The 12,796-nt window shown below is 37.2% G+C and overlaps 1 protein-coding gene across 1 annotated transcript; it reads right to left on the bottom strand.

Moving 5' to 3' along the window:
- Positions 1-38: 38 nt before the first annotated feature.
- On the bottom strand, positions 39-12,011 carry LOC109016972 (5-formyltetrahydrofolate cyclo-ligase, mitochondrial-like). The gene is made up of 7 exons (XM_035684382.1): positions 11,792-12,011; positions 11,569-11,711; positions 7,751-7,913; positions 7,512-7,553; positions 7,379-7,424; positions 6,942-7,005; positions 39-245 (listed from the first exon to the last, which is right to left on the bottom strand). The coding sequence occupies exons 1-7, from the start codon at positions 12,009-12,011 to the stop codon at positions 39-41; spliced, it is 885 nt and encodes a 294-aa protein (XP_035540275.1).
- Between the last annotated feature and the right edge of the window lie 785 nt (positions 12,012-12,796).

Below are 12,796 nucleotides of genomic sequence, written 5' to 3' on the forward strand. Positions count from 1 at the left end.
TGATCTTCTCATCTTGGTCATCAGCAATCATGCGCTCCTTATTGAATCGGGACAGGTAGGATTTTAGGTTCTCGTCCTCCATTTCTTTGATAATGAAGAGGTATGCGGCCGGGCACCGCCTCCTCTAACTTGACATGAATTGGGTTCGGAACAGTCTGGCTAGCTCGCCGAAGCTGTCCACTGATTTGGGTGCTAGTGATCCAAACCATGCACTCGCGGGCCCCTTTAGGGTCAACAGGAATGCCCTATAAGCGATTTCCCCAGGAAAGCCAAGCAGCATCATATCAGCCCTAAAGGTTTCCAGGTGCTGGAGAGGGTCCCTGTTCCCATCATACATCTCCATGACGGGGATTCTAAACCTTGGCGATAAAGGGAATGCCATTACCTCTTCAGTATAGGGTAGACCTGTGCTTGTGAGTAGTTGGTCCACCGTTGACAACGTAGCCACCTTCTACGCTATCCCCTCGTACTTTCCCTTAAGGTTGCGGAGCTTGTCCTACATGTGTTTTTGCTCCTCTTCTTTCTTGGGCCCCGCTTGCATATTTTGGGACCCTACTTGCTCAGTGTCACTGGTCTCCCCGCCTTCTTGGTCATTTTGGGGATTCTTGAGTTCCATATTCTCCTTGCGAAGTGTTTCCACCTCACCAGTCAGTTTTGTCACTTACTCTTCCATGACTTTTAGCCTTGCTTCCATGGCATCCCCCACATTTTTTCTGAGTTGTTCAGAGAAGGTTGTCGTAGGCATGAGAAGGACACACAAGATCTATTATGATCGCACAGATGGCGCCACTATTGATGTCATGTTTCGCACACCCTTTGGCTAGAATGCAACATCTCAGGTCTTCACAATGAGCCATGCAAAGAGAGGAATGTATGTGGCTTTGAGAGGATGGCCTAGGAGCTGAGGGAGCCTCCAATGCCAAAGTCAGTAAATGTTCTTGTAGTGTAGTAAATAAGTAAGAAAGCTTAAAAGCTAGAGAGAGTATCATCGTACCTGAGATCAACTATCTATACTAAAAGTTTGGTGAGCTAACCATGCCTATCGCTATGAGATCTGGAGTCCTTGTTCTGTTCATTTTGTCAAAATCTTTAAATATGGTGTAATCCTGCGACGGTTTCATTAATGTGGCATGCCATCAGAGCGGCAAAGCCATTAAATGCGGAATGGTTCTCTAGCCTTCTCCCCTTGGTCTGCTTTTCCCCTGGTTTGTTCGTGCTTTCCCTGTCAGGAGATCGACGATCCTTCGCACATTGCGCCTGCTATACAGGTGGGCACTCAATGACTGGACATTATTCGAGGAACTTTAGACCAACGAGTCCCAATGAGTCTCTTCTTCTGCTGCACCATCCCTCCCACAAGTCGTGCACAAGGGATTCTTTTAGTGGGTTGGATTTGTGTCCTTTCGTCCTGGATCGGGCTTGAATGGGCCTCGGGTAGGAGGAAGAAAATCCGCCACACAATACTGATAGTGATATTAATACTATATATAGTTATAGTGATTAGTATAATTATATAATAGTATTAGTATTAATATAGCTATATATTAGCATTAGTTATAGTGATTAGCATAACTATATATTAGTATTTGTTATTAATATAAGATATTGTTATTTAAAATTTATATGATTAATACTTTAGTTATTATACATTAGTATTATATATTATTATAAATTTATAGATTAGTGTTTATCCATTAGTATTACATGTTATTTTATTTATACTTTAGTAATTTAGTGTTACATGGTAATAATATTGTAATAGTATGATATTTACATATACTAAACTATTATTAGTCAATTTAGTTTATATATATTATAGACTAACTATATATTTAATTAGCTCATGCTAGTATATTATTAAGTTTAACTAACTATATAAGATATAGTTATATAAAATTTATATGATTAATATATAGAAAAACACATATTTTTATAAACTATGTAAATCATCGGAGGCGGAGGTGGAGGCGGAGGCGGAATTGGAGTAAGAGTCAGAGCTAAAGCAAGAGTCAGATCAGAGCAGAGTCGGAGTCAGTCCACCAACACCTTTGACTCCTACTCCGACTCCAACTTCCTAGGAGAAAAAAACTCCGACTCTGACCAGGAGCGGAGCAGAGTGAAGCCAGAGAAAGGTTGAATTGGGAGTCGGATTTTCAGATTTTTGCTCAGCCCTATCAGCGACAATCATGTTCCTAAGTTAGTGCTGATCTCCATCTCAAACATGAAAATATGTAGTGGATGGGCCGTGGATACCTTTGTGGCCGTGCGAAATGAGGTTTTACTCAATCCTCAAGTTGTTTCTAGTGTCTCCAACCAGATTGTTGGTTCCCAGCTGCCGTTTTAGTATATGGTGAAGTCATATCTGATGATTTTGTGAGGGTGTCACCTTAGTTGAATGTGAAGGAGGAATTATATAGGGTTTTGTGCACCATTGAGGATGAGGTATTGGGCATTTCGGATGAGGGGTCTGTTGAAGAACGTGATTTACAGCTGGTATGTAGGGGCTCTAGGGTAGAGGCCTCGCATAATGGACTGGAAGATGTGGGGGATTTCACTTGGTCGAACAGGACGGCATGGTCCAAGTTGGAAAGATTTCTTGTTTCCCCATCTTGGGAGGCGCATTTCCCTGTTTTTTGTAAAAAAAAATCTCCTTATATTAAGTTTCGATCATTTTTCCATCCTCTTGGGTTGTGGGGGTATTCAAGAGGGGCGAAAATATTTTAAGTTCGAGAACTTGTGATTAAAAGCTGATTGATTTAGAAAAAGTAAGAGAGTGATGGCCCTCTTATTAGTTATCGGGTACACCCAATTTTGTATTAGTAGGTAAACTCAAAGTTTTGAAAACATATTTGAGGAAATGGAATGAGGAAGTATTTGGAAATTTAGGGGATCAAAAAAAGTCTCTTTTAGAGGAGCTAACTTGCTTTGATGAAAACGTAGTTGTTGGGGTTTTATTGGTTGATGAGAAGAAAAGGAAACTTGGCATTGCTACAAATCTGGAAAAAATTACTCCCATGGAAGAGATTTCTTGGCGACAAAAGTCTCGGGCCCTTGGGTTGAAGGAAGGGGACAAGTGCACAAATGTTTTCATAGAGTCGCCAACTTTCATCGAAGGTATAATGCCATAAAGGTGCTCCACTCGGAAGGTAATGTCATTACGAAACAATATGACATTCAGGACCATATTGTTTATTTTTATGAAAAGTTCCTAACAGAGCCTTATCCCTAGCGTCCTAAGGTTGATGGGTTGGAGTTTGATTCGATCGACCAACCTAATGCACTTTGGTTTGAGAGAATGTTTGAAGAGGAGGCGATGCTTAATGTGATAAGAGGAATGGACAAAGATAAAGCCTCGGAACCAAATGGTTTCTCCATGGCATTCTTTCAAGTATGTTGGGACACTGTTAAGGATGACATCATGAAGGTTTTTCTTAATTTCACTCATTTATAAAATTTGATAAAAGTCTTAACGCTACATTCATTGCACTTATTCCAAAAAAAATTGGGTCCATGGAGTTGAAGTATTTTCATCTCATCAACCTTGTTAGTAGTGTTTATAAAATCATCTTGAAGGTGCTTGCTAACTGTTTGAGTGTGGTTATGGGGAAGATCATCACAAAATTTCAAAATGATTTTGTCAAGAGAAGACAAATTCTTGACTCTGTTCTTATTGCTAATGAGTGCTTGGAGAGTAGAATCATAGGTGGCATTCCCGGCATCTTTTGTAAATTGAATATGGAGAACACTTTTGACAATGTCAACTGGGATTTGTTGGTTTATACCCCTGGTAGGTATGGTTTTGAGGAAAGGTGGTGTAATTGGATTAAATAATGCATATCCAAAGTTAGATTTTCAGTTTTTGTCAATGGTACAACAGCTGGTTTTTTTAACAACTCCTTGGGATTGAGACAAGGGTATCCGCTTCTCCCTTTCTTTTTGTTTTAGTTATGGATGTGTTGAGCAAAATGCTGAAGGTGGCGGTAGATAGGGGATTCATATTGGGTTTCTCAGTGGGCACCCTTTGTATGGTTGTGTTAATGTTTCTCATCTACTCTTTGCAGATGACACTTTGATGCTTTGTGTGCCAAATTCTGACCAAATCCATTCTTTACGGGCTCTCCTATTATGTTTTGAAGCGATATCCGGTTTAAAGGTGAATTTATCAAAGTCTAAAATGATCCTTGTTAGTTTGGTTAATAAGTTAGGGGAATTAGCTTATATTTTGGGTTGCAAAGTCTCTAGCTTGCCTTTGAAGTATCTCGGCCTCCCTTTGGGGGCACCTCACAAATCCAAGGTTATTTGGGATAGGATTATAGGGAAATTAAATGTCTATTGCCTGGTTGGAAAATGATTTATTGGTCCATAGGTGGTAGAATCACATTAATCAAGAGCACCTTACCTAATATCCCAACCTATTTTTTTTTTTACTCTTTTTCCTTTGCCTACAGGCATGGCCAATAGAATGGAAATGATATTTTGTGCTTTCGTGTGGTACAGTAGGGAGAATAAGAAGAAATTCCATTTTCTTAAGTGGGATAAGATCTGCACTCCTCTTTCATTGGGTGGTTTGGGGATTAAAAAGTTGAAAACTTTCAATAGGGCACTTTTAGGGAAATGGCTGTGGAGGTATAATCAAAAAGGGGATGTTCTTTAGAGGCTTGTTATTGATGCCAAATACGGGAGTACTTGGGGAGGTTGGTACTCCAATGAAGTAAGAAGGGTATATGGTGTGGGAGAGTGGAAATTCATTCAAAATGGATGGGAGAAGTTCTTCAAAAATTTCATATTTGAGGTGGATAGGGAAACTGGATTAGATTTTGGCATGACTTGTGATGTGGGGATGAGGCATTGAAGAATATTTTCCCCTCTCTCTACAAAATTGCTTTGAATAAAGTTTCTTTTGTGATTGATTACATGGATAATTCTGCTGAATTTATTCAGTGGTCGGTAAGCTTTATTAGAGGTGTCCAAGATTGGGAAGTATGGGACATTACTGATTTTTATAGTTTGCTTTATGCTTTAAATATAAATTCTGGAGGGGATGATAGATTGCTTTGGAATTAGCTTGGTAATAGGAAATTCTCGGTTAGATCTTTATACAAGGCCTTGGAGTCACATTCTCCAACAGATTTTTTTCCTTGGAAAAATATTTGGAGATACAAGGTGCCTCTTAAGGTGGCTTTCTTTGGATGTTTGGCTTCTCACGGAAAAATTCTTACCATTGATAAGTTATGAAAGCGTGGTATCGTTGTAATGGATTGGTACTTTATGTGCAAAAGATGGTGTGAATTGGTGGATCATCTTCTTCTTTATTGTGATGTGTCAAAGGTTTTGTGGGACGAGGTATTTGATAAAGCAGGAATTGCTTGGGTGATGCCCAAGAGGGTGGTGAACCTCTTTGCATGTTGGAGAGGGCTTCTAGGAAATCGTCACATAGCAATCGTTTGGAAGATGATTCCTTTTTGTCTTATGTGGTGTATTTGAAATGAGAGGAATGGGCGCTGTTTTGAGAATAGAGAATGATCGATGGAAGGGATTGGAGCTTTCTTTTATCATACTTTGTTGCTTTGGGCTTCGGTTATTATATTGGATGGGATTAATGACTTTTGTAATATTTTCCAGGGTTGGCTTGTAATTAGGTGTCTCTCTATGTACACTTCTTGTATATTTGGGTTTTGCCTAATTACGTTTATTAATAAATTTCTCACTTATAAAAAAAAAAGTTGGAAACCAAAACAGTTATTTGCTTTCTTCGATAGCATCTCTTAGATATGTTATTTGGATTTTCAAAAAAAAAAATGATATATAAACAACCATTTTACAACTCTTCAATAAAACATTACTATTCTTTAATTGGATGTTGCTAGTATACTGACCAGTTTTGACCACTGGGAGTACCCTCTAATGTAAATTATTTCTTTTTTATTTTTTTCCTTTTTCTTTCTCATATTGTTTAAACATCTTTAAAATATTTTTAAAAAATAAGACAAATACACAAATATACTAATAGTCACTTTCTTAACTATTAAGAAAAAAGAAAAATTAAAAAATAAATAAATATACAAGTGGTCAAAATGAGGGAACAAATCTATGGAGCATACCATCATTTCCTTCTCTGATTTTAATTGAATTTTGTATGAATTTGATGGGTTTAAATTCAGAAGGCAATAATTTTTTAACGAAAAATTTGTGTAAAAATTGTAAAATAATTGTGTTTATACTATTTCCAACTTTTAATATAGACGACTTTTCACAGGATAGTTAGGCAGCTTCGTGATTTCATGGCCCGTTTGTTCCTGCTGTTGCTATTTATGGACTTTTTCATCCTTGTGAAACTGATATTGCCTTTTTTTTTATAATCATTTACCTGAAGAAATCACAACTTGGTCTTTCTATTTATTTAGTGGCTAAATTCATATATGAGGTAGCAGCATACATCACTTAATTGAACACTTCCGCATTGCCTGGTTTGAATCTTGAAGGGGCTTATATATTTAAAGGTGGGATGGGGGTTAGAAGCAACCTTACATCAGATGCCGAAAGAATCAGCATAAGATACCTTGAACCAGTAGTTGTGGACTTCTAAGGAATATTATTGGTGTACATAAATACATATAGGAATATTATTGCTTTTAAGGAATAAAGCTTGAATGGCAATTCTAAAATCCCGAGTATGTTGGTTATATATAACCACTCATGACATAAAATCCCAAGCCTTTGATAGTATAATCGTATTATTTCAAACAATCGAGACCATACAATTCTTGAACAGCTTATGACATAACCAAACTCCAATTTCTTGAAGGATGAAGATCCCATTATCGAAGAAAGCAATCAACTGGTTTGGTTTCCAACTTCCAAGTGCAAGTCAAAGCTTCATCCTGTACATACTTAACTTATTTGACACAGAAAAGAATCACAACTAATCTAAATATCAGTACAATGACGGTATCATCCCTTGCCTTTGCAAGCTCTTGGTATTTCTTCAGGAAGGTATCATAATAACTATTGATTTTCATCAAACAAAGCAACATTAGTTATGCATGACTTTAACATGTAAATTGTAATTGGCCTATAAGAATAAAAGGTCAAATTTCATCCAGGACTAAAAGTAGTTAAATTCCTTTAAAATGCATGGGAGAGAGAGAAAGAGATTTCCTATACAATAGCAGTTCCAGAAGTTGGTTCACCAATTACTTCCGAGGCTACACCATACCAAAAAATAAATGCATCTGGAGTCTGAATGAATACCGATACTTTAGGAGCTTAAAATGGAGATTTTATATCTAAATGAGCACATGATATCACCTACCCTCAGCACCCGCAATTTCATAGGCTAATAGAAGTTTAAATGATAGGCCAGGATTCATAACTATACCCTCCACCACGACCCAGGCGCCTTCCAGATCTGTCAAATGCTAGTCCTGAAAGTAGAAAATGCTATTATCTACATTTTGGTTTGTGAAACTGCTGAGCATTTTATAATCAAATCAGAAGACAGGAAGTTCTACCAGGCAAGAGGAACAAATCAACTGGCTCATTTGCTAGCATAACTGCACCAAAAGAAATCCTTGTAAGTGTCAGCCCCTGTACATATATTTACATGCATCTATAAAATGCAAAATTAGGCCTACAAAACATATTTGAACGGGAGGAAAATGTAAAAAGCTTGGCTAGGTTCAGGTGAATTGAGTGCAGAAGTTGTTTCGTGAAAGCAAGAGAGATAGGTTATAACAATTAAAATAGTTACCATCTTCACATTTGTTTCCATCACTATCCACTGGAGCTGGTTCTAGGATGTCCATTGAATTTGCAACAAGATCATCAATACATGAGATTTTCAGCATGCGCATGTGACAATTCTTGTCCTCCACGCGTGGAACATACAGTATTTTTCCTGTGTGTGTGGCCATCTTGAGTTAAATATAAAAAGTTAAGTACTTCCCAACACGTGATAAAAAATATGTGGTAAGCAAGGATTCATGAAAGTAATAACGTCCCACAACATCTTGTTTCATGCTAAAAGTGAAAGTTATAAACCTAAGGTTTGCAGCCCAGAGAAAGTGGTGGTGGTGGTGGTTAGTACATGAAAATAAAAAATTGACTGGTTTAAAGAACAAGACTTTCATAGGAAATTTCCCCTGGTAATCATATCTACACGTTTTGTAACTCCCAGTTCCACCGTGAAACCCAATCCCAGACCTGCTGAAGCCTACCCTTCAAGAGAAAACGATGTCGTTTTGGGTAAGCTACCTATCTGTCAGAATTTTTCATGACCCCAATAGTTATTGCTCTTATATCTTCCCATTCTGTTTTTTTTCCACACCCCCGACTCCCTCTCCACCTTGAGTTCCACCTCCCCACGCCTCTGTTACCTTTTTTCTTTCTCCCTTGTAAGTTCTCTCTCAAGCTCTTGGTTCTCTCTCTCAGAGTCTCTTGTTTCAATGCACACCTACATGTAGTCACCATTACCTGGGTCTTCACGCACTGCTACAACACCGCCAGCCTCCCTACATGATCGTCCCCCACTCTCATGCACCATCATCAGCAATAGATGGCGCCGGACATCAAGACTCCGCTGTTGGAAGCAGCCCCATTGCACTCTTTACAAGAGTCGCACATGCAACCAACGTAAGCAACCCCAAAGTACAACTCCTCCTCAAAAGTTTCCCGTGAATCAGCCACCCCCACGCAAGTTCAACAGCTTTAAGCCACCACGTCGTAACCTCCTCTCTCAATTCACCACCGTGCTATAAGGAATGATAATAGAATTCAAACAGCTGTGCTTCAATCAAGCAACACAGCAACAGCTGTGCTTCAATCGAGCAACACAGCACAAGATCAGCCGTCCTTCAATCAAGCAACACAGCTCAACACAGCACGTGATCCCAGCAAGTCAACTAATGGCTATACTTATGAAATAGATCAAATCTGTCAGCTGTATATAGTTGTGTATTTAATTTATATTTTCTGTATAGCATTCTTTCTATATTTTGTACACTTTCCATAGATGGATCAGCTTGTATATGCTACTATAAATATGGAATGAAAGCACACTCTCTAGCTCAACTCGTGAGATAGTAGTTTCTCAAAAACTTCTTTACGTGCCAGCCACCGAAACCTTGGACGAGTGTGCCTTGTTGCAGCACGCCGAAACAGGGGAGGTATTTCCCCACTGTAAGACACTGCAACCACCCCCATAGTGAACTCCATGACGTTGAGACCCCATAGAAAATGCAGGTGAAAACTTCTCGTCACCCCCCTGTCCGCCGCACGCCACCTTAGTCTCACGGTGAGCTGCATCTCTCTCTCTCTCTCTCTCTCTCTCTCTCTCTCTCTCTCTCTCTCTCTCTCACTTGGCTTGCTCATCCCGTTACCTCTCTCTCTCATCACCCTCTATTTCTTAGTGCTTCGCCTCCAAGCTCGCCGGCGATTTCATCTCGTGTTCATTTCCGTCAACATCCAGCTCCGAGTCCCTATCGCAATTGATCCATCTTTCTCTCGGTGAGCTTAGTTTTTACGTATGTTATGGCCGATTATTTTCTATTTCAAAAACTTATCTATGATTTTTTTAACTTCCCATTTTATTTCCCAAAACATCCATTTCGGTGAGTTTTATATTTATAAGTCTAGTGCTCATTTTATGAGGTATTATATATATATATATTTAAAAATAATAATTTTTGTAGTGAACAGTCAGTACAAAATATTTTTGATTTAACCGAAATTATGATTTTTCTACTTATAATGATTTTGATATAATTATGTTATTTAGCTTTATATTTTATAGTTAGACCTCATTCGTAATTGAGTTAGAATTTATACTTTAGTAAGAGATTAAGTTGGATATTGAGGAATTTGGGAAGTGATGATATCTGTAGGGATTGAGAATTTAGGTTTTTGAGGAATAAAAATAGGTTATTTTAGCATCTTAAGCTTAAATATTGAAATACATGTTCGATTTCAAATTTACGGGAATTACGTGATTTTTTTTTATAGGTGACGATTAATATTTGTTCGAAATTATTGAGGAAATTGTCAAAAGGCTAAGAAGTCTAAGTAAGCGGAGTTCATATACTAGTTTTGCATAAAAGAAATGAAATGAGGTTGACTTTGAAAATATGCATGTTTGTTTTTAAAAAGAAATCTGAAAACGACCTCAAATGTTTGTTCCGCATATGCATAAATTTTATATAAGAGAAAGTATTTTCTGTCATGACTGATGTAGACATGAACTAATTTTGTGCATTCTGTTGCTGAATTATGCAAAAAGAGTGAATATGAAAATCTAAAAATTTTTGCTACAAATAAATGAAGATGTTTTGATTCTATTTATTTCGAACATGTGAAATGATCTGAAGCTACTCAGTATTTTGTTTTGATATGATGTATCATCTGAAAAACTTGGCATGAAGTTCTGATTCTGTATCTGAATGTGATCTGGTTCCGATGATGTTCCGTTCTGTTTCTGTTAAGGCCCAGTCACGGGTATAATGGTGGTTTATAATCCTAACACGGGGGTGAAACATGGTATACAGCCCAGCCACGGGTATAATGGTGGCATATAACCCTTTCACGGGAGTTAAACATGGTATTTGTCCCGATGTGATGCTATGAGATGATATGAATATAATATTTCAGTTTGGATATGCCCAAAAATTTTCTTTTTTGTTAACAAGTTTGTTTTCCTGAAAATTTCGCTTTGATATTTTGTACCAAGTTTTGTTTATGCATTCTGAAAGTAAATTTGTTATTTCTACATTCTAAAAGTAAATTTGTTATTTCTGCATTCTGAATGTAAATATTTTGTTTATAAATGCTCATATTTACATGCTATGCTCTCTGATTACTGAGTTGTTGATAACTCACCCCTTATCACTACAATATTTTTCAGATATTTTGATGATTCAGCTGAGGATCAAGACTATGAGGTATTGGGTGAGATGATTTAAGTATAGTGGATTAAACATAGGAAGTTTTTAGGAGTATTATCGATTTTTATTAAGAAATTTTATTGTGTTATGAGGACTTGGCATTTTGGAAAATTGGTTATATTGAGGAAATTAGATTGACTCGAATTTTCTTTATAATATTGGGAATTTGGAGTCATTTTTTTATATTGTTAAAATGTGAGTTTAAGTGTTAGGAAATAACTCTTCGACCCATGCGGGACCGGGGCGTTACACGTTTTGCTCAAGCAATTACAACATAGGTGTATCTAAAAATTAGGAGCATCTTGTCCTTTTCATACAGAATCTCTGAAGAGCCAAGCAGTCATTCGTGCCAAGTAATTCAAATCACAACCACTTCAGGTAAATCTACTCCCATTCATTAACATAGCCTTAAAGGAGAATCATCCATGTTTATTTGATTTAATGGCCTGTCTACACAACAATGGTATCCATAAACCCCCTCTATCTGGGTGAAGCTGCCCAAGTTAATTTCACCAGCTAAACTAGAGGGATTGAGAATTACTCCATTTCTTACCCACAATAAAGTCTAAACGCCCTCATTTTAGTAAGCACGAAGAATGTCGCATTCCCGGAAAATAAATAGGATAGATCACACACCTCCAGTTGGATTTGATAGAGTTTCAAATAGCAATTTTGATGTGTCAACTTCCCGCAAAGCACTGCAGCTTATATAGGCACACAATCTCCTACTAGATTTAAACCATGGAGATTCCAAAATAATACTCTGAATGGCATTGTCTGAACAAAACAAACAAGACAGTAAGACCCATGTGCCAGAAACAATGTAAGAAACGAAGGGTAATAATAGTTGTAAGTACCTTCTTGGGATCTGAGTTCGAGCTCCATAGTCTTGAGGGCCTTGCGGACCCTGGATCGGAGCGCTCGTTTTTGCTTGAACACGGAGTCCAGATGTTCTTGTTTTGTGCTCTTGTTCATTGTCGAGAAGGTAACAGTGCATGGAGGCGCGTAAGAGGGTGGGCAATAGAGAAACGTCTTTGGTGCTAGTGTTGGGGAGGGTCTGGTGCAGGGTTGGTTCATCAGCGTTGCCAAGGGGTGTAAACTCAAACCGGAAAACCGGTCCGGAACTGGTTTTTAAAATGTAAAAACTGGCTGGTTCCAGTTCCGAGATTTTTTGGCCAGGACCGAACCGGACTGGACCGATTGATTAAAACAAATAAAAAATAATATTTTTATACATAAGTTTTATACAAAATATTTTATATATATTAAATATTAATATATATAAGTTTTATATATAATGTATAATTATAAATTTTTATGTGAAATTTTATATATAATATATATATTCATATATGAAATAATTTCTTATTATAATTATAAATTATTACAGAAGATGTTAATACTAAATCATTAAAAGTTTATAACTAATACTAATATATAACTTATAACTATACCAATAGTCTAATATTAATATTATTATATAGTCTAATATATCAATAAAAGTATAAAATAGTTTTTTTTAAATCAAAAATTTCTTTTTTTATAAACAAATTTTTAATGACAAATTGTGAAACTTACATTTTAAAAAAACTGGAAAACTGGACCGGATCAGACCGGAAACCGGTAAAACCGGAAGTACCGGTTTAGGAGCGTAACTGGTGCGTAATCGATTTTGAAAAATACAAAACCAGTACATAACGGTTCAGTCCTAAATTTTATCCAAAACCGGATTGGACCGGACCGGTTACACTCCTACTGCCAATATTCGTTGCTTCACTTGTCGGATTAGCCTCATGGGTCGGCTCTCAAACTGCTTTGCCCTCCTTAAAATTCGTTTCTTAAACAATATAAGATAATCCATT

The sequence above is a fragment of the Juglans regia genome, chromosome 13 (genome assembly GCF_001411555.2).
Source record: "Juglans regia cultivar Chandler chromosome 13, Walnut 2.0, whole genome shotgun sequence".
NCBI classification, from domain to species: domain Eukaryota; kingdom Viridiplantae; phylum Streptophyta; class Magnoliopsida; order Fagales; family Juglandaceae; genus Juglans; species Juglans regia.

Bases quoted from the DNA above. Each gene is read 5' to 3' on its own strand.
- LOC109016972 (XM_035684382.1), bottom strand. From the start codon at position 12,011: ATGAACCAACCCTGCACCAGACCCTCCCCAACACTAGCACCAAAGACG. The intron at 7,425-7,511 runs GTAGAACTTCCT...TTCTACTTTCAG, and splicing joins TGATTTGTTCCTCTTGCCTG to GACTAGCATTTGACAGATCT. The intron at 7,006-7,378 runs GTATAGTTATGA...GAAAATCAATAG, and splicing joins CGCCTGGGTCGTGGTGGAGG to TTATTATGATACCTTCCTGA.